The sequence below is a fragment of the Macaca mulatta genome, chromosome 15, assembly GCF_049350105.2.
Source record: "Macaca mulatta isolate MMU2019108-1 chromosome 15, T2T-MMU8v2.0, whole genome shotgun sequence".
Lineage (NCBI taxonomy): Eukaryota > Metazoa > Chordata > Mammalia > Primates > Cercopithecidae > Macaca > Macaca mulatta.
In genome coordinates, this window is record NC_133420.1 from 23,751,707 (window position 1) to 23,779,335 (window position 27,629).

Genomic DNA, 27,629 nt, shown 5'->3' on the forward strand with positions numbered 1-27,629 from the left:
AAAAATGCACAGGTCATCGCCATCAATCATCATCATTAAGTTGGAAGCAGGGAGTGGGTGGAGTATAGAGGTTACAAGAGTGAGTGGATGTTGGTCAGGAGTGGTGGCTCACGCCGGTAATCCCAACACTTTGGGAGGCCGAGGCGGGCAGATCACAAGGTCAGGAGTTCGAAACCAGCCTGGCCAACACAGTGAAACCCCGTCTCTACTAAAAATACAAAAAAATAGCCATGCGTCGTGGCAGACACCTGTAATCCCAGCTGCGCGGGAGGCTGAGGCAGGAGAATCACTTGAACCCGGGAGGCAGAGGTTGCAGTGAGCCAAGATCATGCCACTGCACTCCAGCCAGGGTGACAGAGCAAGACTCAGTCTCAAAAAAAAAGAAAAAAAAAAAAAAAGACTGAGTGAATGTTGATAATTGGAAGCTGAGCAGGGAGTACATGATGGTTCATTGTACCCTTCTGTTTACTTTGTATATGTTTGAAATTTTCCACAATAACAAGTTTTTTATAAGACACACTAGCCTGCGCTCCTCCCCAGGAAGTGGTGGTGAGCCAGCAGGGGAATGTGGAAACGCTGCCGGAGTGGTTCTGATGAGCAGCGCCAGCCAGAGGCTCTTCTCGGCTGCTTCCAGCTCCAAAGAATTGGCAGTGATTCTCTTTCTCCTGTCCACAAGGGTGCTGTTCACTAGTGGAAAAATACCACACCCTGAGCATGTGCTTCTGCCCTCTCCCCTCTCCCCCCGTCCCTCCTCCCGACTCAAACACTTCTAGGTCAATTGCTTGCTCTTCCAACTCTAAAAGTCCCCCCAAACCCCAGTCTGTGTTGGCAGCCTCTTCTGGGCTTCTTGACTTCTTGAACGCCCAGTCCCAGCTGTCCTCGCACCTAGTCTGCATCTGCCAGCCCCTAGCAAGGATTGCAATTGCCTAGGTACCCCTAGCCACCATGCGTGGCACCAGGGACAGATTGACTCATGCTGGCTGAATTCAATTGAATTGTCATGGAAATGTCTCTGTGGCCCCTGAACTGTGTCGTCCTGGGCAAGTGGCTTCTCCTTGGCTTCCTTCTGTGTGAAACAAAGTGCTCATCCCTGCCTCCCAGAGGCAAGGATTCAATGAGATAATGACTGTAAGAAATCAACGCTGGTTGCAGAGTGTTAGATAGGATTTCCACCATTTGCAGAATGAGACTCTCCAACCCTGGGCTCCCATAACTCCCAGGCTTCCTTGCTGCTGTACCTTAGCTGGCTATCGTACCTGTCTCCCAGAGAGCCTGGGAGCCAGAGGCAAGGGCTGTTGGCCAAATCATCTCCACATCACCAGTCTCGGGTGCCCGGCACTGGGTTGAGGAGAGAGGGAGGGACACAGGGTAAAAAGGAAGGTATAAAGGGCCTGCTGGCAGGCCGGGCACAGTAGCTCACGCCTGTGATCCCAACATTTTGGGAGGCCGAGGCAGGCAGATCACTTGAGGTCAGGAGTTCGAGACCAGCCCAGCCAAAATGGTGAAACTCCATCTCTACTAAAAATATAGAAATCAGCCAGGTGTGGTGGTGCATGCCTGTAATCCCAGCTACTGGGGAGGCTGAGACAGGACAATTGCTTGAACCCGGGAGGCAGAGGTTGCAGTGAGCCGAGGTCACACCACACAGAGTCTCCAGGAGCCAAAGAGCCCACAGTGGCCCTCCATGGGGCAGCGGCTGGCAGGTGTAGCCTGGAGTTGTCCATCCTTGCCAGCAGGTCATGCAGTCCACAGCAGCAAACACTGCTCTCCAGGAAGCCAGTGCTGCCACGTGGGACTCCAGCATAAGTACGGGGAGGAGAGGGGTTCTGTCACCCGAGAAAGAGCAGGGGAGTCCTGCTGGACCTTCAGGCCCCTGGCCTCATCACATCCCCCAGCCTTAGATAAGGTCCTCCTCGAGCTGAGCTTCACCAACCTCTCCAGGGCATCCACAGCTGGGAAGCTGCCCTCCACTCCTGAGCCTGCGGCATATCCTCTTGCCTGTGATCTGGCCTGCTCCTCAGCCAGGAATCCTCCCTTGCTCACTTCTCCATCTGATCACCTTCTGTTCATTCAAGAGCCCAACCTAACCCATCTCCTCCTTTGAATCTCTTTCAACTTTGAGATAGTGCCTCACACCATCACTGTGGCCCCCCTGGGAGTTAGTCACACCATGAATAAAGCAGGTACACAGGCTTTCACTGAATCCCCGCAGCAACCTGCAAGTGAACACCATTGGTCCCATTTTACAGATGACGAGACTGAGATTCAGAGTGGCTGAGTACCTTGCCAAAACTCTTTCAGAGCAGAGAAGAGTGCGAAGCTCTCTTCCGTCTGCTCCAGACCTGCCCACCCTGGAGGAAGGCAGACTTGGCAGGGTGGGGTAGGGCTAGGGTGGAGACCCCCGGCCCTGAAGACTGCCTAATGCCAGGCCTGGGTGTGGGTCTCAAGAACAAGGTATTTGTCCATATTTATAGAGGGTTGGGTGGCCCCCAATCCCCACTACAGTCAGTATGTGGGGAGGTTTGGATAGGTCCTCAGAGCTGCAGGTGGCTGTGGTGACGCTACTGTCTCCCTCCCTCCCATTATGGTGGACAGAGCTGGCCTACCAGCCTCAGCACCTGCCTCCCCTTACCTGCTGTCACTCAGTCTGAGTCGCCGCTGATTTATCTGTCTGGCATTTTTTTTTTCTTTTTTTTTTTTTTGAGACCTAGTCTTGCTCTGTCACCAGGCTGGAGTGCAGTGGCATGATCTCTGCTCACTGCAACCTCTGCCTCCCGGGTTCAAGCGATTCTCTTGCCTCAGCCTCCCGAGTAGCTGAGACTCTAGGCACTTGTCACCATGCCTAGCTCATTTTTGTACTTTTAGTAGAGATGGGATTTCACCATGTTGGCCAGGATGGTCTCTATCTCTTGACCTCATGACCCGCCTACCTCAGCCTCCCAAAGCACCGGGATTACAGGCGTGAGCCACTGCACTCCGCCTCCGTCTGGCTTTTGAGCTCACCTCTCCCTCTCCCTCAGCATCTCCCCTTCCCAGTCTCACAGGAGCCGTCTCTGTTTCTCCTGCTGTCTCTCAGTCTTGGTTTCTCTCAGCCTCTGAGTCTGTCCCAGTGTCTCCCTTTACCAAGTCGTCCTTCTCAATCTCAATCTTTCTCTCTGTGTCTCACCATCTCTCCCGTGTCTCTGACACTCTCTTCGTCTCTGTCTCCACCCCTGTGGGTCTCTGCCTCATAACTGTCCGTGTTGCTGTTTTGTTCCCTTCCTCTCTCTCCCTCCCTATTGCCTTTCTGCCTCTCTCTCTCTGCCTATGTCTCTCTCTCTCTGCCTTTGCATCTCTGTCACTGTCGCTTTCTGTCACTGTCCCCGTCTCTGTCCCTATCTTCCCAAGTCTGTGTGTGTCTTAGTCTCTGAGCCTGTGGAGAGCAATGCCCCCCTCCAAGGCGTCCCCACCCCTGGCCCAACAGCAGCCCTGGCTTCTCAACATGCTCTTCTGCAGGGGCGGGAGACCCCCGGGCATCATTCCAGGGCCCTCTCCAAATGGGTGCCAGTGCTGACTGACAAGATAGGAATCAGACTCAGCTTTGTTGGGGCCTGAGCAAGGGGCACAGCGGGCTACGCGGGGGCGTCTGGGTGCCTGTGAGTATCTGCATGTGTGTACACCCAGGTTTATGAGCGGGGCTCCCTGTGTGGGGTGGTCTGGGTGTCTGTCTAGGTAGATTGGTGAGCGTCTGGGCCTGTTTATGTCTGTCTGCAAGCATCTGTGTGTGTGTGGCTTTGTGTGAGGACCTTAGCCTGTGGGTCTATCCATCCATGAATGCCTCAAGAATGTGCATGCGTGCGTGTGTGTCTGTGGGCACCCGTATGAGTTGCTGGGGGTAACTGGCGTCACGGTGTCTGTCGGTCTGCAGTCCAGGCCCTCTGCTTGCATTCCCTCGCGGAGTCATCAGTGGCAGACAGATTCCATGACCCCATCTGGCAGGTAGAAAAGTTGAGGTTCTTAACCCCCTTGCTTGGATGAGTGACTATGAACATGTGTCTGCTTGAGGGTAAGAGCCTTTGATCCGAGGGCACAGACCTGGCTCCAATCTTAGCTCTTCCACCACTAGCTGTACGTTGGCTAATCTTGCTAAGTCTCCTGAATTCATTCAGCGAAAAATGTATCGATCAGAAACAGATTTTTTAAAATAGGAGCTATCTTGGGAGAGATTGAAGGAAGCGGCCCTGAGGGAGACTTTTGGGTGGTGAAAGTGTCCTACACCTTGATTTGGGTGGTAGTTAAATGGGTGTGTTCGTTTGAAAGACACTACAGGCTGTTCATTACAAATGTGTGTACACTATTACATGCAACATAAAAGTTTACAAAAATTTTATTGGGCTCCTACTGTTTGCCAGACATTATAACAACAACAATAGTTTTTTTGGTTGGGGTGTGTGTGTGTGTGCACGCGTGCGCGCGCGCACGCAATGCACTTGGGGTTTTTAAAAAACATTTCAGAAAGTGAGTCAGTCTGGGCTTGAAGCACACTCAGCTCATTCCTGCCCACTCCCTCCCTCCACCCTGTCCCAACAATGATGGCAGAGGGAGGAGGAGAGAGAGACTCCAGTCCTGGACTGGATGGTGCTTCTGCCACTCTTGCCTGGCTGTTTCCTCCTGACAGTGGCCATGATTTTCCATCTGGATGATCAAGTTGGTGGAGTCATTGCAGGGACATTTGGGTGGGTAATGGCTGATATCCAATGAAGCTGGTAGCAGAGTACTCCGAAGCAGGGCTCACAGTGAGAAATGAGGGGTGTCAGATGTCTGGGGGACAGACACCACACCTGCTTGGTGCATTCAGCAATGCCAGAGGATGCCTGGATACACACATTCCTGCTCTCCACCTGCGGAGTCCTCACATCACCTATCTGTCATTTACTACAATGCATCGAGCCCTACTCTATGTCAGGCCTTCTGCTGGGCCCTTCAACACATCTTACCTTTGCCCCCACTACAACTGCCGCGCAAGGGTCATTCCTTCATCTCATAGCTGAGGAAACTGACGCCCAAAGAAATGAAATGACTTCCTTCAGCTCACCCGGCTCAATAGTACGAATTCTAACCTCATACTGCCTGGCTCCAACCCTCCCTCCTCTCTGGGGTGTGTCTTTTCTCTGGGTTTCTGAGGTTCCCTGAAATTTTAGGAAAGGAACAGAATTCATTTGCTTTTGCCCTCTCTGGCGATTTTCAGATTTTGTGTCATTAGGAAAACTGGAGCTTAAGCTGCCCTTTGGTAACTGCGTTCACTACTCATAGGGAAAAGCTGCAGGTTTTTCAGGAGGCCTGCCTCATGGCCTGACATGCCTTCCAGCCCAGCCAGGAGCAGAGAAGAGCCTCCGACTTCTGCATCACGAGCATCTGGCAGGGTATGCTCATTAAATATTTGAAAGAAAGAAAGAAAGAAAGAAAGAAAGAAAGAAAGAAAGAAAGAAAGAAAGAGAGAGAGAGAGAGAGAGAGAGAGAGAGAGAGAGAGAGAGAGAAAGAAAGAAAGAAAGAAAGAAAGAAAGAAAGAAAGAAAGAAAGAAAGAAAGAAAGAAAGAAAGAAAGAAAGACTTTGCATATCCTCCACTTGAGGACATATCACACCCTGTTATCTTTTGTCTGTCCTGTGTCACCACTCTGATTCCTTGAGAGCAGGAACTGGATCTGTCTCTGCATCTCCATAATCTGTCCAAAGCCTGGCATAAGACAGGAGCCCCAGGAATATGTGATGAAGACGTGAAGACCTAGAATTTATCTCTGGGCTTCGGTAAAACTCTTAGGTCCTGTGAATTTCACACCCAACCAAATGGCAGCAGGACCAAGTAGTTTCGATAAGTGGTTTTATTACTGGTTAGATTTTACAAATTCTGATATTCGAACAGACTTCCACCTTAAAATTCTAAAACAACAAAGCGACCGTTGGAGGGGGTTTGATTTTTCCTTTTTTTTTTTTTTTCTTTTTTTCTTTTTAGGACTATTCAAAGTAACAAACTTTTTTTTGTTGTTTTTTGTTTTTTACATTTTTGCTCTGGTCATAAATATACAGAGAAAAAGAGGGAGAGAAAAATGAACAAGTCATCCAAAGTATGGAGATAAAACAGTATTCCTAAGGCACGTGGCAGTCTTTGAAAATACAGAAGCTCTAGCCAACTTAAATTATTTGTTGTTTTTCCTCGCTCAGTCCACAAAACTGTACAGTGACACAAATGTTGTGTTGCAGGTAGATCTTCCAAGTTGTCGGTCCACACCGCTGCATTAGCTGGGTGCACACTTGTTTTTTTTTTCCTCTGTTTCCAGGCGAGATCCTAAAATGTGGTTAGTTAGTTGCTCAAAGCCTCTATTTTAAAATACACTTGGAATTCAACTAAAGATAATTTCTTTTTTAAAGAAATTGTGGGGTGGGAGGGTGCGAGTCATTAGAAAAGGTTGGTAAGAGTCGTTTGTGAGGGGCTGTGAGGCTCATGGCCCTCCAGGTTGCCAGGCACAGAAGTTAAGACGGACGTCACAGTTGGCAGGGTGGGGCTAGTCAAGTCTGTCAGGGTGGTGGGCGTGCTGGAGGGGCTGAGGGAGGCGTTGGAGAGCTCCGAGGCCGGGCCCGATGGCGTCCCTGTCTGCAGCGCCGTGTCTGTCGACTTGTCCACGCCCGTGTTTTCCTGCCGTAAGAGGTTGCGCCTGAACTTGGCTCGGGCGTTCTGGAACCAGACCTGCAGGGGACGACAGGGAAGGACTATTGAGCAGAAGGCAGGCAGAGCATACCCCCGACTGCTTCACTCAGAGCTCTGCTGCCTCTGGGGACACTAATCTGCCTTTTGCGAAGAGGATCCAAAAAGTCAGGTTGGCGATGTTTTGCTTTTTGGGTTTTTTTGTTTTTGTTTCTGTTTGGAGACAGGGTCTGGCTCTGTCTCCCGTACTGAAGTGCAGTGACACAGTCTCAGCTCACTGCAGCTTCAAACTCCCGGGCTCAAACGATCCTCCCGCCTCAGCCTCCCGGGTAGCTGGGCTATACAGGTGAGCATCACCGGCCCCGCTAACTTTTTAATTTATTTTTTGTAGAGACGGGGTCTTGCAACGTTGCCCAGGTTGGTCTCAAACTCCAGGTTTCAAGCAATCCTCCTGCCTCAGCCTCCTAAAGGGTTGGGATTACAAGTGTGAGCCACTGCACCTGACCCATATTTTGCTCTTCATAAAATAAAACAAAAATTTCACTTTATCTAATGGGCTATGGCTGGGCTTCTCTTTCTGATAGGAGGTTCCAGAGCTGAGCTTTACTCCTGAATGTCACAGCCACGAGTCACGTATGGTGGCTGAGCACTTAAAATGGCATTAGACCAAATTCAACCAGTCTGCAGGTGAAAACACACAACCTATCTGGCGGCCGAATATGAAAAAAAAAAGCAGGTAGAATATCGCAATAATTTTTATATTGATTACATGTCGAAATGATAATAGTTTGGCTATACTGAGTTAAACAAAATCCATTATTAAAATTAATTTTACTTGTCTCTCTTCATTTCTTCAAGGAGGCTACTAGAACATTTAAAACTTAAAATTAAATGTGTGCCTCGAGTTGCATTTCTATCAGACACAGCAAACACACACACCAGACAAATCTTGATCCTTTTCCTAATGGTTGTTTGAGACATTCCTTTTTTTTTTTTTTTTTTTCTTTTTCCTTTTTTGGCAGTTGCCTTTCAGCAGACAATAAACCCCACAAGTTCTTGTTGGTAAAATGTTTTAAATGTTTCGTGGTCAGTAAGTCTGGGAATGGGATAAAGAACACATGAGAATCAGGCAATAATAATGAGTTACTAAGAGGAAGTGAAAGACACAGAACCTATTCTCCATCATCAGTTGGAGAAGCCACCAGGTACCCTGGGCCACCGGGTCCCAGGTCTCAGGGTGGAGGTGGGTGGAGGTAGGCAGCGTGGGAACAGCAGCCAAATTAAAGCGAGGCCAGGGAAGTGGAAACCCACAGAGTCTCTCTCCTGACCTGCTGCATCCCGTACCGGCTTATGAGGGACGTGCGGCAGGGCTCGGAGCTGGGGCTGAGCTCGGTGCGAAAAGAATGTCAGTGAGAGAACATGGGATTACTTTCATTTTTCCTTGGGCACAGACACACACGCGTCCACTCCCATATCTCTGCACACATGCCTGTATGCATTCAGGAAGACACACTGAAATTCATCTAAGGCCCGGCATGGTGGCTCAAGCCTGTAATCCCAGCACTTTGGGAGGCCGAGGCAGGTGGATCACTTGAGATCAGGAGTTCGAGACCAGCCTGGCCAACATGGTGAAAGCCCATCTCTACTAAAAAATATTAAAAATTAGCTGGGCGTGATGGTGCGCTCCTGTAATCTCAGCTACTTGGGAGGCTGAGACAGAAGAACTGCTTGAACCCGGGAGGCGGAGGATGCAGTGAGCCGAGATCACGCCACTGCACTCCAGCCTGGGCCACAGAGCAAGACTCCATCTCAAAAATAGACAAAGAAAAAAGAAATTCATCTACACAGCCAGTACCCAAGTACAACCACCCATCTAACAGCACAAACACAGAGAGCCGCTGTACCCAGAGGTCCACGCAGTACTTTGGGAGGGGCTTAGGAAATCCAGGCCACTGTTGGGGGGGGGGGGTGTTGAACCTTCCAAGGAAAAAGGCCCGAAAGACAGGGCCCCTTCACTTCCCTTTGCGTGAGGAAAACACTCGCCAGAAGCCTCCCCATAAAACAAAGGGCCTCAGGGCACTCTGCAGATTCTGGGGTGTCCAGTTGCGCATTTCCAGATGTCCTGCATCTGCCTTGTCTTCCCAGTGTCTCTGGCAGGAGAGGGAGGGCTGACTCCTGGCCCCACCCACCCCTTGGGACCACCCCGGCTGCAGGGGCCTGTGGCCTCCAATCCCCGTTTCTGGTGGCCTAACACAATTTGGGCTCAATTAAAAGCACATCCACGAGAATCTTGGAGTAAAGTGGGAGATCCAGACCCTGTGAAGTGGCGAAGCCAAGCTCCCTCCTCAGCGCTGGATCTTCCCAGGAAGAAGGCACATTTTCCCTGGCTCTCTGCCCAAAGAAAGCCCGTCACCCCTTCTGGGGGCTGGCAAGTAAGTACAGTGCTTCTCAGACCACCCTCGACATGCTCTCCCTGGGGTTGGGGGATCCTTCCCTTTCCCGGCCAGCAGAAATCTGTAGGGGAGAGACTGTGTCCTGGTGGCCTAAGGAAGAGCTGATGAAGAAAATGGATGGGGAAAGCTCCCAGAGGCTCTCAGAGGGAGGAAGTGACTTCCCCAGAGTCATGCTTCGTGCCGCCGCTTTGCCACTGTCCTGGCCTGTGTGCGTGTGACCCGTGAGCAGCCTGTGCTCTGTGCGTCTGACTCTCTGAGCAGTAGCTGGAGCGGGGAGCCTGGGTCGAGGGTGGAGGGTGCTTTGCTGCATGCTCATTTGCTCATCCATCCCGGGCTGCAAGACCTCAGGCAGGGCTGGACCCGGTTGGTTGCTGGCTGTTTGCTATTTCTCAGGCTGTTGCCCCTAACAGTGGGCTTGTAAACAATGACACCATCGTCCACAACTGCCTTCTCTGCTTTCCAGAGCTGAGGCGCTGGGAATCTGGTGGACGAAAATTCAACAACTTGATTAAAAGCCAGTCTGCTCTGGGGTTGTGTGGGGTTTGTTCTTCGTGTTAAGGCAGGGCTTCACTAGAATTCTCTCCCAGGTATTTCAAAAAGCCCACTCCTGAGAGGTGGATGGGGGCAGGGACCCTGTCTATGCTATCTTCATATCCCCCGGCACATGGCAGACACTGGCAGGGATTAAGAATCAGTAATATGTAGTCATAGGAATGGCTGACATGTATGTACCTTTTACTACGTGCCAGGCCCCATGCCACCCTCCAGCATGCACTGTGACAGGTTATTCCCATGAAAAGCCAAGTAGGTGGGTTTGATTATTATTATTCTCATTTTATAGATTTATTTATTTACTGTTATTATTATTATTATTGTTTGAGACAGAGTCTTGCTCTGTCACCCAGGCTGGAGTGCAGTGGCGCGATCTCGGCTCATTTCAACCTCTGCCTCCCAGGTTCAAGTGATTCTCTCCTGCCTCAGTCTCCCGAGTGGCTGGGATTACAGGTGCCCGCCACCACACCTGACTAATTTTGTTTTTTCTTTTTTTTTTTTTGAGATGGAGTCTTGCTCTGTCATCCCCAAGCTGGAGTGCAGTGGTGTGATCTCGGCTCACTGCAATCTCCACCTCCCGAGTTCAAGCGATTCTCCTGCCTCAGCCTCCCAAGTAGCTGGGATTACAGGCACCTGCCACCATGCCCGGCTAACTTTTTGTATTTTAAGTAGAGACGGAGTTTCACCATGTTAGCCAGGCTGGTCTCAAACTCCTGACCTCAGGTGATCCGCCCAGCTCGGCCTCCCAAAGTTCTGGGATTACAGGCGTGAGCCACCGCGCCTGCCCTCACTGTATAGATTTAAAAACCAGAGAGGGTCAGAGTGGTGAAGTCACTTGCCAAAGGTCACACAAAGGGCAACCTGAGACTTAGGACCATTTGCCCTAAAAGAGTCCATGCTCTCCCTGCCACATGGTCCTGACGGAGGTAGCAAGCCCGTGAATGAGTGAATAAATGAATGAATAAACAGAGAAGCAACTATGGTGCAGTGGAAAGAGCAGCTTCCAGTCCTGGGACTGCCACGTGACCTCGGGTTTGTCCCTCACCTCTGGACCTGCCTCAGTTTCCTCACTTGTACAACAAGAGGGTTAGACCACATCATATGGCTCTCAGGGTTCTGACCAGCTGGGATTCTTAGGCAGCCACAAGCAACAGGGTGCGATCTGCCCCACCTACCCATCTTCTGAAACTGACAGGCCTCTCTTTTCACATGCCTCAAGTTCTCTGGACTGTGTGTCTGGGACAACAAGGCCAAGTTCACACAGAGAATCATCAGGACGCAACTAACACCAGGCCAGGGGTGCCCGAGCCTGGTGCACAGTAGACCTCCAATAAGTCCTGGGTAGATGAAGAAGCACATGTTGCTTCTTGCCCCCTTCCCAGGCACTACCTGGCCATGCAAGCTGTGTTTTGCCTCACAAACCTCCTTCCCCAGAATTCTTTCATCAAGAAAGCCAGGAGGGCCAGTGGGAAACCCATTTTGCCCCCAGCAAATCCCCACCTGGGATGCTAAGGAAATCAGCCAAAAGGTGAAAGCTTCATGCCCATCATGGCATTTTTAATAACATCAAACTAATGGCTGCATCCAAAGTGTCCACTCAGATGCGGCAAGTGGGAGTCATGACACAGCCACTCCAAGATGCCACAGGGGAAATGTCTTGTGATGGCTGTTAGGTGGAAAAAAAGGATAAAAAAATTATGTCCTCTGGTATTGTCCCTTCATAAAGAAAATAATAATGATGAATACTATTCCCCATGAAGTACCAGACATCTTTTTTTTTTTTTTTTTTTTTTTTTGAGATGAAGTCTCGCTCTGTCGCCCAGGCTGGAGTACAGTACGATCTCAGCTCACTGCAACCTTTGCCTCCCAGGTTCAACCTATTCTCCTGCCTCAGCCTCCCAAGTAGGTGGGAATACAGGCATGAGCCACCATGCCCGGCTAATTTTTTACATTTTTTAGTAGAGACAGGTTTCACTGTATTAGCCAGGATGGTCTCCATCCCCTGACCTTGTGATCTGCCCACCTTGGCCTCCCAAAGTGCTAGGATTACAGGTGTGAGCCACCGCACCCGGCCTTTTTATTTTTTTCCCCCAGACAGAGTCTAGCTCTGTTGCCCAGGCCAGAGTTCGATGGCACGATCTGCCTCACTGCAACCTCCCTCTCCTGAGCTCAAGTGATTCTCCTGCCTCAGCCTCCTGAGTAGCTGGGATTACAGGCATGTGCCACCACATCCGGATAATTTTTGTATTTTTAGCAGAGGTGGGGTTTCTCCATGTTGGCCAGGCTGGTCTCGAACTCCTGACCTCAAGTGATCCACCTGCCTTAGCCTCTCAAAGTGCTGGGATTACAGGCGTGAGCCACCGCGCCTGGCCTCTTTCCTTTTCTTTTTTTGAGACAGGGTCTCACTCTGTTGCCCAGGCTGGAGTGCAGTGTGGTGCGATTAAAGCTCACTGCAGTCTCCACCTCCTGCCTCAGCTTCCCGAGTAGCTGGGACTATGGGAACATGCCATCACTCCTGGCTAATTCTTATATTTTTTGGTAGAGATGGAATATCACTATGTTGCCCATGCCGGTCTCAAACTCCTGGGCTCAAGCAATCTGCCCACCTCTGTCTCCCAAAGTGCTGGGATTACAGGCGGAAGACACCACACCCAGCCAGCACAGGGCATTTTATAAGCAAAGTCCTAAGCATTTTACACATTAACTCATTTGGTCCTTATAATGACCCTATGAGGTAGATGTGAATATTATTGCCAATTTGCAGGAGTAGAGACTGTGTGCCTCTTACTGCACAGCCAGAATTGAGATGTGAATTCCAACAGACTGGTTCTATGCCCTTAGCCACTACTTAACCTCTAAATTACACACTTTAATTATTGGATTCCTGTGCTCTTAGAAGGGTAAGGCTTTTTTTTTCTTTTTTTTTCCTGTTTTTCCTAGTTTTCTAAACTGTTGGTATGGCAGTTCTAGCATTTTGTAAACTTTTTTTTTTTTTTTTTTTTTTGAGACGGAGTCTTGCTCTGTCACCCAGGCTGGAGTGCAGTGGCCAGATCTCAGCTTACTGCAAGCTCCGCCTCCCAGGTTTACGCCATTCTCCTGCCTCAGCCTCCTGAGTGGCTGGAACTACAGGCGCCCGTCACCTCGCCCGGCTACTTTTTTGTATTTTTTAGTAGAGACGGGGTTTCACCATGTTAGCCAGGATGGTCTCAATCTCCTGACCTCGTGATCCACCCGTCTCGGCCTCCCAAAGTGCTGGGATTACAGGCGTGAGCCACCACGCCCGGCATTTTGTAAACTTTTAAAGAAGTTTTCTTTAAAGAACCAAAAGTAATAACCACTGAACTGGACATCAGAAACCCTTGGTTCCAGTCCCAGGCCTATAACCACTTTGCTGTGGTTCTTGGGAGAGTCACTCCACCTTTCCGATTCTTGATTTCCTCTCCTTTGAAATGAGAGGTTCAGGCCAAATCGTCTGTGAAACTCCATACAGCTTAGGCCATCCAGGACTAGATTGGACACTCATCACTGACCTGGGTGATGGACAGGCAAGAAAAAGATGACTTTACAGGTGGGGAAATGGCGGTTCAAAGTAATGAAGTGACTTGCCCTGATATAAACCACACCTCCTCCTCAGGGAAGCCTTCCCTGACTACCTCCTTCAGCAGGTCAGGTCTCTCGTTGTACCCTTGCATTTTTCCTACCTCGCACGTCCACCATTTTATTTCTTTTCAAGAGTTAAATAAGAATTCTATGGCCAAATAAAATTTGGGAAATGTTAGATTAGACAAAGTTGAGTCTGTTCCAGATTTCTCAATGCCTGTATTAATGCTAACATGCTCTGATCTCCAAGAGAAAGACATAGTCAACCTTGAGCCTTTCCCAAACCTATATGATCTTAGAATCATTTAAAAGAAAAACACAGAGATTAATCTTAGTACCTTGTCAATTGTTTATCCCACACCTTGCTCCACAATGCCCTCTGGGTGGATGTTCCAATGGGGTCTTGTTCACCATCTTTTTTTTTTTTTTTTTTTGACAGAGTCTTGCTCTGTCACCCCCAGTTGGAGTGCAATGGTGCAATCTCGGCTCACTGCAACCTCTACCTCCTGGGCTCAAGCGATCCTACTGCCTCAGCCTCCCAAGTAGCTGGGATTACAGGCACGTGCCACTGTGCCCAGCTAATTTTTGTATTTTTAGTAGAGATGGGTTTTACCATGTTGGCCAGGCTGGTCTTGAACTCCCGACCTCAAGTGATCCACCTGCCTTGGCCTCCCAAAGTAATGGGATGACAGGCGTGAGCCACCATGCCCGGCCAGTCTTGTTCATTGTCTTGTTCCCCGCTGAATCCTCAGTGCCTCCAGCCTGCCTGGCACATGGCAGTCAATATATCTGTCAAACAGGTGAGTGGCCAGAGGAAAGCTAGAGTTCTCAACTTCTAAATTCTCACACAGGTTAATTATAACTAACTAGTCACCTGAAAGATGCTATTTATTTATTTATCTTAGAGACAGAGTCTTGCTCTGTTGCCCAGGCTGGAGTGCAGTGGCACAATCTCAGCTTACTGCAACCTCCACCTCCCGGGTTGTTCAAGTGATTCTCCTGCTTCAGCCTCCTGAGTAGCTAGGACTACAGGTGTGTGCCACCACGCCTGGCTAATTTTTGTGTTTTTAGTAGGGAACGGGGTTTCACCATGTTGGCCAGGCTGGTCTCGAACGCCTGAACTCAAGTGATATGCCAACTTCAGCCTCCCAAAGTACTGGGATTACAGGCGTGAGCCACCGCACCCAGCATGAAAGATGGTTTTTAAACTGTTGGTGGTTAAAATGTATTTTCTTCCAAAGGCATACCAGGGAACCCCTACGGAGACCTCCACCCACCCAAATCAATCAGCTCATCACCCGCTTCCCCAAGCTTAGGGCATCTTAATATTCTGCCTCCCTGGCCCTTCCACAGGAAGGAAGAAAAGCAACGCAGAGCGACTTCTATGTGGTGAGAAATGATCTCCATACATTTGTTAGGCTTAAAGTCTTATAGGACCTCCGTCTAAGTGGACATTCTGTCTCCTAGTCACCTCGCCCACTGATAGTGAGTATTGTGGCTGCCATGCTGCTGCTGATGGCAAATGTGAGCACCTTTTATGTGATGAGCACGTTACTAGAGGTTTCTGCTTCCCTACCAAGACATGGCATCTGTGACCTACGCCTTCCCTCCTCTCCCACTGTTCTGCTGCACTCTGCAGCCAGATCCAATAGGAGAAAAGTCACAATCCCCCCATGTGCAATATTGGAAAGAGCTTGGGAATCAGACCAATCTGAACTTGACTCCTGGCTTCATGACTGACTAGCTGTGAGACTTAGGGCCAGGGTTCTAGACTCTCAGAACCTCAGTTTCATCATCTCCAAAATGAAGATAATCACATTTTTAAAATGTGTGCAAAGAGGGTTGCAGACTGAACTGTACCGTGTACATGAGCGCATGAGACTGAACTGTACTGCGTAATGAGTGAATGAGATCAGCATGCCTGGGTCCTGACTCTATACTCTGCAAATTACACAGTACGTCATCTTATTTACTCTGTGCAACCACCAGTAAGGTATCCTTCTCATCCCCATTTCAAAGATAAGGAATCAGGTTCAGAGAGGATTAAAACCAGTCTGTTACCTTTCAAAGCCATACTACCAACTGCCTCACCTAAAACTGCTCCCATCCCATGTTCCCCAGATTCCCCGTCAGCAGTCGGGGCACCTGAGGGCAAGCCCTACCCTGCCAATGCCTGGCTCCTGTAATCAGCAGCAAATCACCTCATCTTACTAGGTCTTAAGCTTCTCATCTGTAAAATGGGCAGAAAAATCTTAAGGTAAGGTAGACACGTGACTGGAAAGATAATGCTTTGTAAACTGCTGCATCACCATGTGCAATAAGGAATATTTGGGATTTATGCAAATGTGGTCTGGGAAAAACGGAGAACAGTGCTACACGTATGCCTCACCCCCAATATACAGACCCTAAATGAAACTCACACTCAGACAGTCATTGCCAGATTGGCTCAAAGAAGAAAGAACTATGTCCATTGATCAGGCAGGCCTGGATTTTGATCCAGCTCTGCAGGTAACTAGCAAAGTGTGATTTGGGGCAAGTGGAGATCATTTGGGCCTCCACGTTCTCATCTGGATGGTGGGGGAAGAGGGATCATGATGCCTGGCACACAGCGTAGTTGGTCCTTCCTCTGGGCTCCCTCAGTAGGTGCCCCAACAGATCACACCATGAGGAAACTGTACATGGGTCTGTCTCTATACCTAACAGGTGAATTTCCTCAGGGCCAGGACCATGGTTTGTTCGTCTCTGTGTTCCCAGGGCCTGGTGCCAATACATATTTCATCAGATGAAAGAATAAGAGGTACCTCTCCTGGAAATCTGATTTGTTCCTAAGTCAGGTGACCAAGCCTCCTGCCTCCCCAGGGCCAACAAAGACTGGCTCTCACTGGAGATTCTGATTCAACTATGGGTACTTACTCTTCATTTCATTTAATCTGAATAACCGAGAGAGGTGTGCGCCCTAATGGTGCCCTTTCTACAGATAAGAAATCTATGGCTCAGAGAGGGTAACTAATTTGTCCAAGACACACAGCCAGAGAACCCAGCCCAGGTCTTCCTGAACCCGGTTCCATCCCCAGCTCAGGCATTAATTCGTAGAACTGCCCTCCCTCTCCTGGCGCCACTCCATAGAGCAAGCTTGTCTATGCCCAGGAGGGCTTTGAATGTGGCCCGACACAAATTCGTAAACTTTCTTAAAATATTATTATTATTATTATTATTATTATTATTTTAGCTCAACAACTATCGTTCATGTTAGTGTATTTTATGTGTGGCCCAGAACAATTCTTCTTCTTCCAACGTGGCCCAGGGAAGCCAAAAGATTGGACACCCCTGCCACAGAGCAACTGGATTGGGGAAGGACGAAGGGTCCTACTAACCAGAGAAAAGGCAGCGCAACCCCAAGTCCTCAGTCCGAACTCACCCACGGCTGAAGGGAGGGGGCGCCAAAGAGGGTCCTTGACCTAACCCCAAGAAGGCAAAGAACGAAGGAAACAGACGAGAGAGACCTGCTACCCCAGCGAGTGTAGCCATGTTCTCCATTTCACCAGGAGCCCAGGCCAGTGGGACTCGAAAGCAAAACGGACCCTGAGGGAGGGGCGGGCCCAGAGAGGCGCATCAGCATCCCATTGGCCGGCGCTCCCTCCCTCTGCTACGTCACTCAGTCCTCCCTCGCAGGAAGCCCGTCGCCCGCTCCCCGTGGGCAGCGCTGCGCAAGGGGGCGCCTCGGCAGCCTAGGGGCCCCAACTCCTGGCTCCCCCCGCAGCTGCAGCTGCGGTTGCGCCGCGTCACAGCCTCAACCGGCCCCATAAAAGGCCTTTTTTTCTTTTTTAATTTTTTTTAAGTTTCTGACAAACTCACAAGAACTGTCTTAGGACGGCTGCGCAGCCCTCCATCTTCGTCATCCCCCCTCTGTCACCTCCCAGCCCTCAATCCCGGAGACCTGGGGCTGGAGGGTGGGTCAGACTGGCCTGGACTCGAATCCCACCACCTTCCCTCCTGTTGTGAGACTGTCCGGTTACTTCCTCCCTCGGTTTTCTACCCTCAAAATGTGTGTCGCTGGCACTATAACCACACGTTCTGAAGAATAAATTGGTTAAACTTGCTATAAAGGAAGGAGGCATTGTCTTGCCTTCTCTTTGTACGAATGGGGAAACTGAGGTCCAGCTACCAGAATAATTGCTCATACTAGTGAATTCATGCCAGCTAATGAATCTAGTTAATGCTATTATTGGCTACCATCCACTGAGCAAGCGTCAGGTCGCACCACAGGCACGTCATTTCAGTGGCTCCTTGGACAACTCCGCTGCATAATTTATTGTATCCATTTCATGTATGAGGAAACAGGCTACAAAAAGTCAAGTGACTTGCCTAAGGCCCTAAAATGAGTAAAAGGAGGAGCTGACGGTTTGAGGTGTGGCTCACGACTCTGCCACATCTTTGGGTCATGCAGAAGCCTGAGACCTCCTCCTGTGCCTCCAGACTAGGGTTCTTAACATCTCTGAGGGTGTGGAAATCTGGTGAAAGTTCTGGATCTTCTCTATTAAGAAGTTACCCACACATGTAAGTGCAGTTCTGCTCAGTTTCACAGGCACCCAGCCACTCCCCACCCCACCATGTCCTCTGGGCAGCCCCACCCCCACCTGCCCACCCGCGGAATCTGCCCACATACATCCCCACCACCAAACCTTGCTTCCAGGAGAGTCTGGGAGGCAGAAGATAAATCTAGAGAGATGCCTGAAGGAAGAGAGAGGGGGGAGTGAGACAGAGGCAGACAGCAAGAGAAGAGAAACTAGAGTGGGTGAGAAGCAAGAAGCAGGAGCTAACGATAGTCACCTTGGGTGGACGTCCTGGGATGGGGTGGGGCGGCCTCTAGATTTATCTGAAATGTTTGAATCTTTTATGACATGAACATGTGTAAAATGAGTGTCACTTGAATAACAAACAGAAACTAAGAATGGTCTACAAGAAAGAAAAGAGACCGAGTATGGAGACAAAGAGGATGGAGCCATACACAAACAGAAAAACAGAGAGGTAAAAACTGAAAAAGAGAAAAGCCAAAGTAAGGAAGAAAGACTGAAATACAGATAGAAAGAGGCTGGAGAGGTGAAGAAAGAGAATGAGGAAGATAAACACACAGAGAAGCAGACACATGGTGGAAGGTCCTTCCGAGGCCCACGGCGGGGGGTGCAGGGTTCCACCCCGGTCCCCGGTGGTCACAGATGCCCCCACCCCTGGCCCTGGCTGACCTGGAGGACCCGCTTGGTGAGGCCCGTCTTTTGCGCGAGCTGCTTCAAGTCCTTGGCGTCGGGGTTGTGGTTAATGGCAAAGTAAGACTTCATGGTCCGAAGCTGGTGGTGTTTGAAGGACGTGCGCATGCGCTTGGTCTTCTGGCTGCTCGGGTATGGCTGGTCACGGTCCAGGTGCTCTGCGTCGTTTTCGTTGCAGCTTAGCGCTAGGGAGCAGACACAGAGCTGGTGGGTGAACTTCCTGACCCGCCCCCCATGCCAAATCCACCCTCGTCCCACCCGCGGCCAAACATTTCTATCCTTAACCCTGCTGCATGTCTGCGGCACAACGAACTGGGGACATTACCCCCATTTTATAGATGGAGACACTCTGAGGCTCAGAGAGAGTGATCCACCCAGGATCACTCTGCTAGGAACTGCAGCACTGAATCCCGGCTCTGGGAGAATCCAAAAATCATTCTGAGCCATTATGTTATGATAATAAAAACAAAAGTAGCAGCAGCAGCAGCAACAACTGCTATAACTTGTTGATGGCTGAATGAACTCCAGGTGATGTGTTAAAGGGCTTTCCAGGCACATTTTCTTTAGGTAGTTAAAACAATCCTAGGAGCACCAGGTAGTTTTTTTCCCATTTTTACAGATGTTGAAACTGAGGCTTAGCAAGGGAAGTCACTTGACTTCTGACACAGCAGGACAAGGTCTCTGGGCCTGCACTCCTCCGGTTTCCCAAGGCACTCTAAGGATGAGTGCTTTCCGCCGTCTCCCCCTACCGTGCCTGGGACTGGCATCTAGAAATTGCTGAGACAGAGACTCACGCTCGTTTTGCCACATCCAAAAGTACTGAAAGACCCCGGGCCTCGGGCACTGGGCCAAAGGTTGGAAACTGCATTTTGCAGTTTAATCCTCATCACTACCCTGTAAGATGGTTTCCCCGTTGAACAAATGGATCAAGTTAGGCTCGGGGAAGTTCAGAGATCTGCGCAGTCCACAGAGAGTGCCGCAGTGGAAGGTGAAGGAAGTCCGAGGCAGAAATAAACATGTAGTAGACACTTGTGGTGTGTGTTTGGCTTTACAAATGTCACTGTACATCACTACCGCTCAGAGAGGTGGCTATTCCCATTTTAGAGATGTGGAAACTAAAGCTAAGGGAAATGAAGCAACTTGCACACAGCCACACCACCGGTAACAGGCTAGATTGATCTTGATGTGTTGAGCCTAGATTGAGCACTGGAGTTCTCCTTGTTTTCTTCCACTACACCACGAAGGGAGGAGGGAGCCTGTCCCTATCCACAAGGGGCCTCATGGGGGCCAGGCTGCCAATGTCTGGCTGGCATTGGGGGTGGGGAATATGGGTAAAACCCTGGGTCTCAGAAAATTGCTCAGCCACTTGGCAGCTGATGGGGACCTGCAGGACCCCTCCCAAGGTCCCCTCCTCATCTCCAGAGCCATGCCACACTTAAGGTCTTGCCTTGGGGCAAGCCTCAAAAGGGGTGTACATTCAGTCCGCCTAAAGTGGGGAACTGAGAAGGTATCTTATGTCCTTATTACATACCCATAACAGAGCTCTAGATTTAGTAAATGAAAATACAGGTTGCCCAGTTAAATATAAATTTCAGAAAAATAATAAATAATGTTTTAGTGTAAGCACGTCCTAAATATTGCAAAGGACATGCCTATACTAAAAATGTACTTGTTGTTTACCTAAAATTCAAATACTACAGGTGACACAGCTATGCTAAAAAATTGTCATTTACCTAAAACTCAAATATTACACGGGACACTTATACTACACATTTCAAATTTATTCGTTATTTTTCCAAAATGCAAATATTGCCAGGAACACTTACACTAAAAATGTATTTGTTATTTACCCAAAATTCAAATTTAACTGGGGATCCTGCATTTTGTCTGGCCACACTACCTCCAAAGAACTTTTACTCTGCGGGTGACCTCCCCCTTCCCCTGCCCGGGTAGGGAACAGTCCCTTGCAGAGAGAATTTGCAAGATACAGGTCTTGCCCCTGCCTTTGGAGCTGTTAGCTAGGGGCTACACCTCCTAGGGGCCTCTTTCCACCCGCACTCAGGAACCCTCACCCCCGGGGCTGCATTCCCACAGAGAGCACGCCCAGAGTGAAGAGCGGGGGGTCCGGCAATTTAAAGGGGATCAGAGGATGCCTCTGAACCTGATCCACCAGAACTGCTTGGAACCCGCTGAGGTGAGCAACCCTTTTCTTTCCCCCAGTCCCCAGCTCCACTGGGGGTGGGGCAGGCCTCCCTACGGGGTATCTTTGGGCCCATCCCTCCACCGAGCCCCCGCCTGGGCCTGGCTGCTGTTAATGAGCTCCGTGGGGACCCCGGCGCCCCCATGGGCCCAAGGGACCTGCCCTGAGTGCCGCCTAGGTGGGGTAGTGGTGTGGGGGAGGGGGACAGAAAGGGCAGAGAAAGGAGAGAAAAGACAAACACAGAAAGGGAGAATGGAGGAAGAGAAAGAGAGAGGGGGTAGGGACGGAAGATGGACAGAGCCAGGAAAAAGAGAGGAGAGACAGAGGAAAAGAAAGCGAAGGAGCCGGGAGAACGGGAGAGCGACAGCTCCAAAGACAGCAAGAAATAGACAGTGAGAGCGGAGGGGAAAGCGAGTCCCGGAAACAGGCGCAGCTTGTGGCGAGGGTCCGGTGGCCGAGCTGAATCCCGAGGCTCCAGGAGACCTGGTCCCTGCCGGGGAGGCCTTTTCTGAAGCCGTTACTGGCGGGGGAGTGGTGAAAAGGGGAAAGAAGAGGAGTGGAGAAAAAAGGAAAGGAGTCGGTCCTAAGTAGCCAGGCCGAGGCCGGCCAGAGGCGAGGGCAGGGGGCGGCGGCGGGGGAGGCAGACGTGGGGCCCAGGTTTGGCCGGCGCCCCGAACCCCCTCACTCCCGCCTCCAGTGCCGGGGGCGGGTCGAGATTCCCCAGGATCGGATCCGGGGAGGAGCGAGGGGCCGAGGGGAGGGGGAGGACCCGGGCTTTCTCTCTCCTTTTTTTTTTTTTTTTCCTCTCAATTAGGCCGATTCAATGGAGCTAAAGAGCTCGTAAAATCATGAATAATTTACTCGTGATCTGTTATTAACCCATCGGGTTTCGAGCTCTTGTCGCTGGGACTGAACCTGTAATCAAATCTGACTTCGCCTCATTTTACTAAAGACGAGATTGTAGGTTCAATTGTCTAAATAATGGATTGGAATCAAATCAGTAATTACGCCGCCAGGCACACACACACAAAAAGCTGGGGCTGGGGGAGGCCGGGCGTCCGGCCGGTCCGCGCGGGACTCCCGCGGCCGCGGCGCGCAAACCCAGGCGCAAAGTGCGCGGCCCAGGCCCCTCGTCCGCTCCTGCCGCCGTTCCCGCGCCCCCAGCCCGCTGGCATTGCCGCCCGGGGTGGGGGGAGGTTTCCGTTCCACACGGGCCGGGCCTGAGGGGCTGCGGGAAGAGGCCGCTGCGGCCCCGCCCCGGAAGGACTTTCCGACCCCGCGGCCCGCGGCTCTGCTGTAAGCCCAGCGCTGGCCGCCCCGACGGCGCCCCCTCCCCACTAGGCCCCCAGCTCGCCGCCCTTCAGTAAGGTGACGCCGCGCCTTGGAGGGACTGTTCCCAGAGCAAGAGGCTTTGCAAGGGGTCCGCGTGACTGGGCCACTGGATGTGGGACACTGCCACAAACAAGCTCGTGTCCCCGCGGTCGGAACGCTGCACGCACACGCACAAGACCCACGCCCGCACACCGTCCACGATCGCACCCTCCAGGGTCCCCGCTTTCCAGTCCTAACTGCCCCGCGGCCCACACTGCGGCTATTTCTCTCCTGCCAGTGCGGTAGGGGAGAGAAGGGCGGACGCCAGACCTAGGAAGGCTGGGCTGGGCCCCAAGAGGCCGGGGAGGTCCCCCCTTTCCCCAGCGTAGTCCCGTGAGCCCCGAAAGAGTCAGCCGCATAGCCACGGCTGGCGCACCGAATGCCGTTTCTCCCAGGACTAGGAGCCCCGGGCAAGGTCGGAGAGGAGGGCACGGAAACAAACAGGGGCACACACAGAGACAGAGATAGAGAGAAAGGACGGAGGGAGCGGAAAGGAAAAAAAGAGAGAGGGAGGCCAGAGAGAAAGTGAGATGGCTGAATGGAGGGTGTCTCTTGTAGAGGTTAAACAAGGCTTGAAATTCAGCCTCCAGCCCATCTCGCTGGGGGAAACGGCGGCTGAACAGCAAAAAGCAGAAATAACTCTCTGTACCTTCTACTCTCTTTTTGCACAACCCTAAACCTGGCGCCGAACCTGAGTGCCCAGGAAAACAATACAGCTCCCCAGCCACCAGGTGCCCTGGAGCCGAGCCCCGCGAGGTGCTTCCGAGTGGAAGTTGACCCCACTTGATAAATAGAAGCGGCTTGGTTTGGGGGGAGCCGGTCTGAACTCGGTTTTGTCTTTTTTTTTCGGGGTGGTAGGAGATTAGGGATGGAAGTTCCAGAGAGCCACATCTGTGCTAGTGCCGTCAGCAAATCTTAGATCCGCGCCACCGACCGGCCTACTGCTGCTTCACCATTCACCAAACTGGGGACTGCGTTTTCCTCCCAGTTCCGCACGCAGACACACGCCCCATGATCCTCCAACAAGCGATTTCGTTGGAGCGAACGGGGACACCCCCATCCGCCCCTCATTTCCCTCCATATTCAACTCAGATTCTTTAAGATGAAAATAACTGACTTCTTCCCGCCGTAGCCCCCTCTGGACAGTCTTGGGTTTGTTTTTGTTTTTGTTTTTTCCACTTGTGCATTAACTAAAGGGAAAAGGAGGAAGGACACAAAATCTCCAAATCTAATTCTGTTGCAAACGAAAGAAAGAAAATAATTGCAAATAAACTCTAGTTCGGAAGCCCGGAGAGTCATAAACCTTTCCGGGCCTTGCAGACTTCGGGCAGATGTTGACGGCTCATTTGCCGGGACTCAGAACCTCTGCAGCTGTCCTGAGCAGGGAGGGGCGCGGGAGGGGGCAGAGCTTCTCCGGGAATGGCCTGAGGTTCAAAGATGCCGGAAATCCGAACCGAGCCCCCCACCTCACCCCACCCCACTCCACCCCGGCGCGAGGCCAGGCCTGCTCGGGTCTCGTCCCGCCCGGGCGCCCGCTTCCGAGGGTCGCGGCCCTCACCCCAGCAGGCGCCAGGAAACTCGGAGGAAGGAGCCCGGGAAAACTGAGACCTGGCTTTAAAGGAGGATCGGGCCGAGCAAAAGGACCCGCAGCCTTTGCTTTCCTGAGTTCTCCAAGCCCGAGATCCCCAAGCCTGCCGCCCTTGGGACATTTCACGCCGTCAGGCGGCACACCAGGCCGAGCTCGGCGCCCCTGGTCACAACCAGCCCTCTCTCGGGACCCTCGCCGCCCTGCCTTTTTCCTTCGCCGCCCTGCCTTCGTCGCCGCAGCTCCCCACTCTCAGCCGCGCCAACCCGAAGCCTGTTTGGTGTCAGCGCCGCCTTGCTTTCTCCATCCCTACACTTCCTGCCCAGCAAAGTGGGGCAAAGGCCCCAACCAAAAAGCCATCTCCAAAAAATACAATGTATCAGAGACAAGGCCCTGCACCCGGGGCAGCAAGGGACCACTGCACCCTCTCCTCCCGCTCCAGCCGAGGACGCACAGGCTGGAAGCCCAGGGGGCTAACGTCCCTTCTGCAAGGCCTTCCGGTGCTTAAGGCTCGCTATTTGCCCAGCATACATTCACTCCAGCTCCCGGCCGTCGAGGCCGCGCACTTTCCCCCAACCCTACGGGGGCGTTCCGCGCGCCACGCACTCACCAGCGTTGTAGGCCGCCAGATCTGCACCAGGGCCCGGGCTCTTGCGCTTCCTCGGCCGCCCCTTCTGCACAGTGCCCACACCATTGTAGTAGGGAAGACCCAGAGGGTTGGCCCCTGCTGCGCCTAGCCCCGCGCTCTTGGCTGCCGCGGCTGCAGCGGCCGCCGCTGCCACGTCAGCGTGGTTGAAGTGTGCGGGGTACTCGCCCTGCAGCAGCGCCTCGAAGTGCAAGCGGCAGTAGACCAGGCTGTCCTTCATGCCGAAGTGATCGCCCGTGGTCAGCATCTTGTTACACGTGGTGCACGTGAAGCAGTTGAGGTGATAAACCAAGTCCCGAGCGCGCATCACCATCTCCGAGGCCGAGATGCCCAGGTGGCAGCGGGCGCAGCGCTGCACAGAGAACCGCCTGTAGGGACCATGGAGGGAGGGGCTGTGGGAACACACGGTTGGGTACCCCCCTTTTCCTCCTCCAGGTGCCGCTGCTACTGCGGTGGGCAATCCCCTCCTCAAGATGGATAACCCGGCCTTTATTTGGAGGATGGGGCGGGGGAGAGAGAACTAGATTTTGACCCAGGCCTGGTCCTGCCCTAAAATAGTTTCCCTTGACACACTCATGCCTACAAAGACTTCTACTTCACCCAGAGTCTCCGCAAGCCCTAGGAAAGCCTTTACCTGGGAGTGGAGGGAGACACCACTTATCCCTTTCTCAACCTTTACTCCTCCCTCCAAACCAGCGCCTGGGAATCCTACTGACTTTTGTAATTTGGAAGAAACACAGAGACAGGGAAAGAGAGACAACAGAGAGAATATACATAGATCTTAACCCTAAAACTGGGGAGAAGGAGAAACAGGGAACTTGGAGTCTGCTAGTGATTCTGGTTCTTTGATCTTGGCCAGCTTTCACTCCCATTTTCTCAAAAGACCTGGAAATGCACCCACTCCCACAGCTCTCCTTCCAACTGTGTTTCTGTCCAGCTTGGGCTGCCTAGGTTTAGGGGTGCCTGTTTCTATAACCTCAGATTAACTCAAGAAACTTCAAAGAGAGAGGGGAGCAAGGATCCCAACTCAAGCTTTTTTGTGGTCTGAGCTCCGAGGGGGCGGGCAGCTTCTGCTCTTTTTCGGGTTCTCTTACTTTGTAGACCTTTCCAAGAGCTCCCCAAATTGCTGCTTTAAAAGGTTATCACCCAATTTGTGCTGGCTTGGAGAAGCTGGGGCGGGGCGGTGGGGAGTCCTGAGTAGTGAACCCTCTCCTGGGACTAAAGGGAAAGGAGAGGGCCAAACTGTAAGATTGTGCCTGAAACTGGGGGGAGGGGTCCTGAGGGGCAGTTGGGTGGGGGGCTACCTGTAGTAGTCTTCCTTGCAGTAGATGCTACCGTCTTTGCTGAAACAGGTGAGCTCCGACTCCAGGTTGAGCTTGCACTCGCAGCACTTGAGGCAGCGCATGTGCCACTGCTTGTCCACCGCCAGCAGGTAGTAGCGGTCCGAGATCTTGCCCCCGCAGCCAGCGCACAGCGCTGCGCGGTCACTGCTGATGGACGGCATGGTCTGCGAAGGGAGGGAGGCGGAAGACGGCAGCGCCTGCGTCAGCCAGCGGCCCCTCCGCCGCCGCGAAACTGGCACCCACAGCTCCCTCTGTGGCCTCGGCTAGCCCTGAACGCGGAGGGGGCTGCCAGGGCATGCGGCGGGCTTCCCCCCACCCCAAAAGGCCCATTTTCATTTCTGGGCGGTTTAGAACCCAGGCCCGCCAGCGCAGCCCTAGCCTGCTACCGGCCCAGGCCGGGATCCTGGCCTAAATGGCTCTCCTGCTTACCTCTCTCCCTTCCAGTCCTCCCTGTCCTTTCCCCCAAAATGCTCCGGCTGTGTTTAGGGACCAGGACAGCTACTCCAGTCAAGCCCTCCAAGAGCTTTCCCCAAACTGTTTCTTAAATGAGCCGGGGGGCGGGGGCTAAGGTGACCATTAAGTTACCCTCCACACAGACTCCTCTTTGGAGAGACAGCAGAGTTCCTGGGCCCCAGCTTCAGTGATCCCTGGATCCTTAGGCCAGAGGTTAAGGCCAGGACAAGTCAGCCAACTTCTGGCTCCTCTGCCACACAGGCTGGGGCCCTCTTGGGTTCAGGGATGAGGTGAATGGGGTGCAGGGACACCCTCAAAGTCCCTGGGTGAAGGACAGGTTCAACCCAAATCCTCCCCTATCCAAACTGACCAGCAGAGAAGGTCTAACCGAAGAAGGGCTCGGAGGCTGGGAGGCCACTGGGGCCGCTGGTCCTGCTCCCGAAGCAGAGAAGCTTCTCCCGTGCTCCCCACCTCCGCGGCCTCCTAAAGGTCACTTCTGGGCCCGCTACTTGGGCAGTGTCTGCTCCTCTGGCCCCCAGGGAGGTCTGAGGCGAGGAACTGGCTATTTGGGGCTAGGCCCGCGGAGCCAGGTGTAGAGATCCGAATGGAGTCTCCTTTGGCGAGGGCCAGGCCAGAGCCTGAACTCCCAGCCCTGACCTGGCTAAGTCTGACCAGTCAAAGGTCTGGGGACGCGAACAACGACAAATGTTGGCCCCGAAGGCTTCGGTCTCCGAAACCGCGCAGGGGGTTGAGGGAGATCCCCGATTGCCGGAAAGCCGAGAGCGGCCCAAGCCGGCTGCAGCCCCAGTGCTCCCGGCTGGTTCGCCTTTCCCTGGCGCCGCCCGCGGCGCCGCCAGCAACCGGAGCCGAGAGGTTGAGGAGAGCGCGGGGCTGTCGACCCCGGCGCCCGGCAAGGTGAGAAGGAAGCTGCCCTGGGCCGCGGATGGGACTTGGCTTCCACTTCCGAAGAAACGCTCTCCTCTACCCGCCAGGGCGGAGATTTCGGTTTCAACCTTGTTTCCCTTCTCCGTCCCAGCAGCCGGGTTTCCCCTGAACCGGGAGCCACTGGCCTTGCATTCTGACCGAGGATCCCCAGCACCCAGTCCCGTGCCGCACGAAGGACGCTCCCCAAACTTCGGGGAGCAGAGGCGCTGACTGGCCCGGCCCCATCCCAGCTCTCAACCCCGACCCCACAACCGCGCGCCTACCGTCTCGGTGTCGCCGCGGTCGATGGCGGAGCTGATGGCGGGAGCCTCGCTCTTGGCCCTACGGTCCATCTCGTCGATGACCCCGTGCACCTCGGGGCCCGACAGACTGTGGAACAGCATCGCGGCGGGACCGGCGGGGCCGGGGGCGCGGCTCCTCCGAGGGAGGGCTTGCCCCCCGCCTCAGCTGCCTGGCGCTCCTGGTGCTAACGGGCCCGGTGCATCGCCACCGCGGCCCCGGCCCCGCCCGAGCTCGGCTGCGCCCCCAGGCCGGGC

The 27,629-nt window shown here is 52.6% G+C and overlaps 1 protein-coding gene across 1 annotated transcript; it reads right to left on the minus strand.

The window, feature by feature from the left end:
- Window positions 1-5,990: 5,990 nt before the first annotated feature.
- On the minus strand, window positions 5,991-27,506 carry LHX2 (LIM homeobox 2). Its single transcript, NM_001261792.1, is given in 5 exon segments — window positions 5,991-6,723; window positions 18,530-18,735; window positions 24,317-24,720; window positions 25,657-25,859; window positions 27,357-27,506. Coding segments are annotated over 5 exon segments (1,221 nt in total). The 5' UTR covers window positions 27,477-27,506; the 3' UTR covers window positions 5,991-6,435.
- Between the last annotated feature and the right edge of the window lie 123 nt (window positions 27,507-27,629).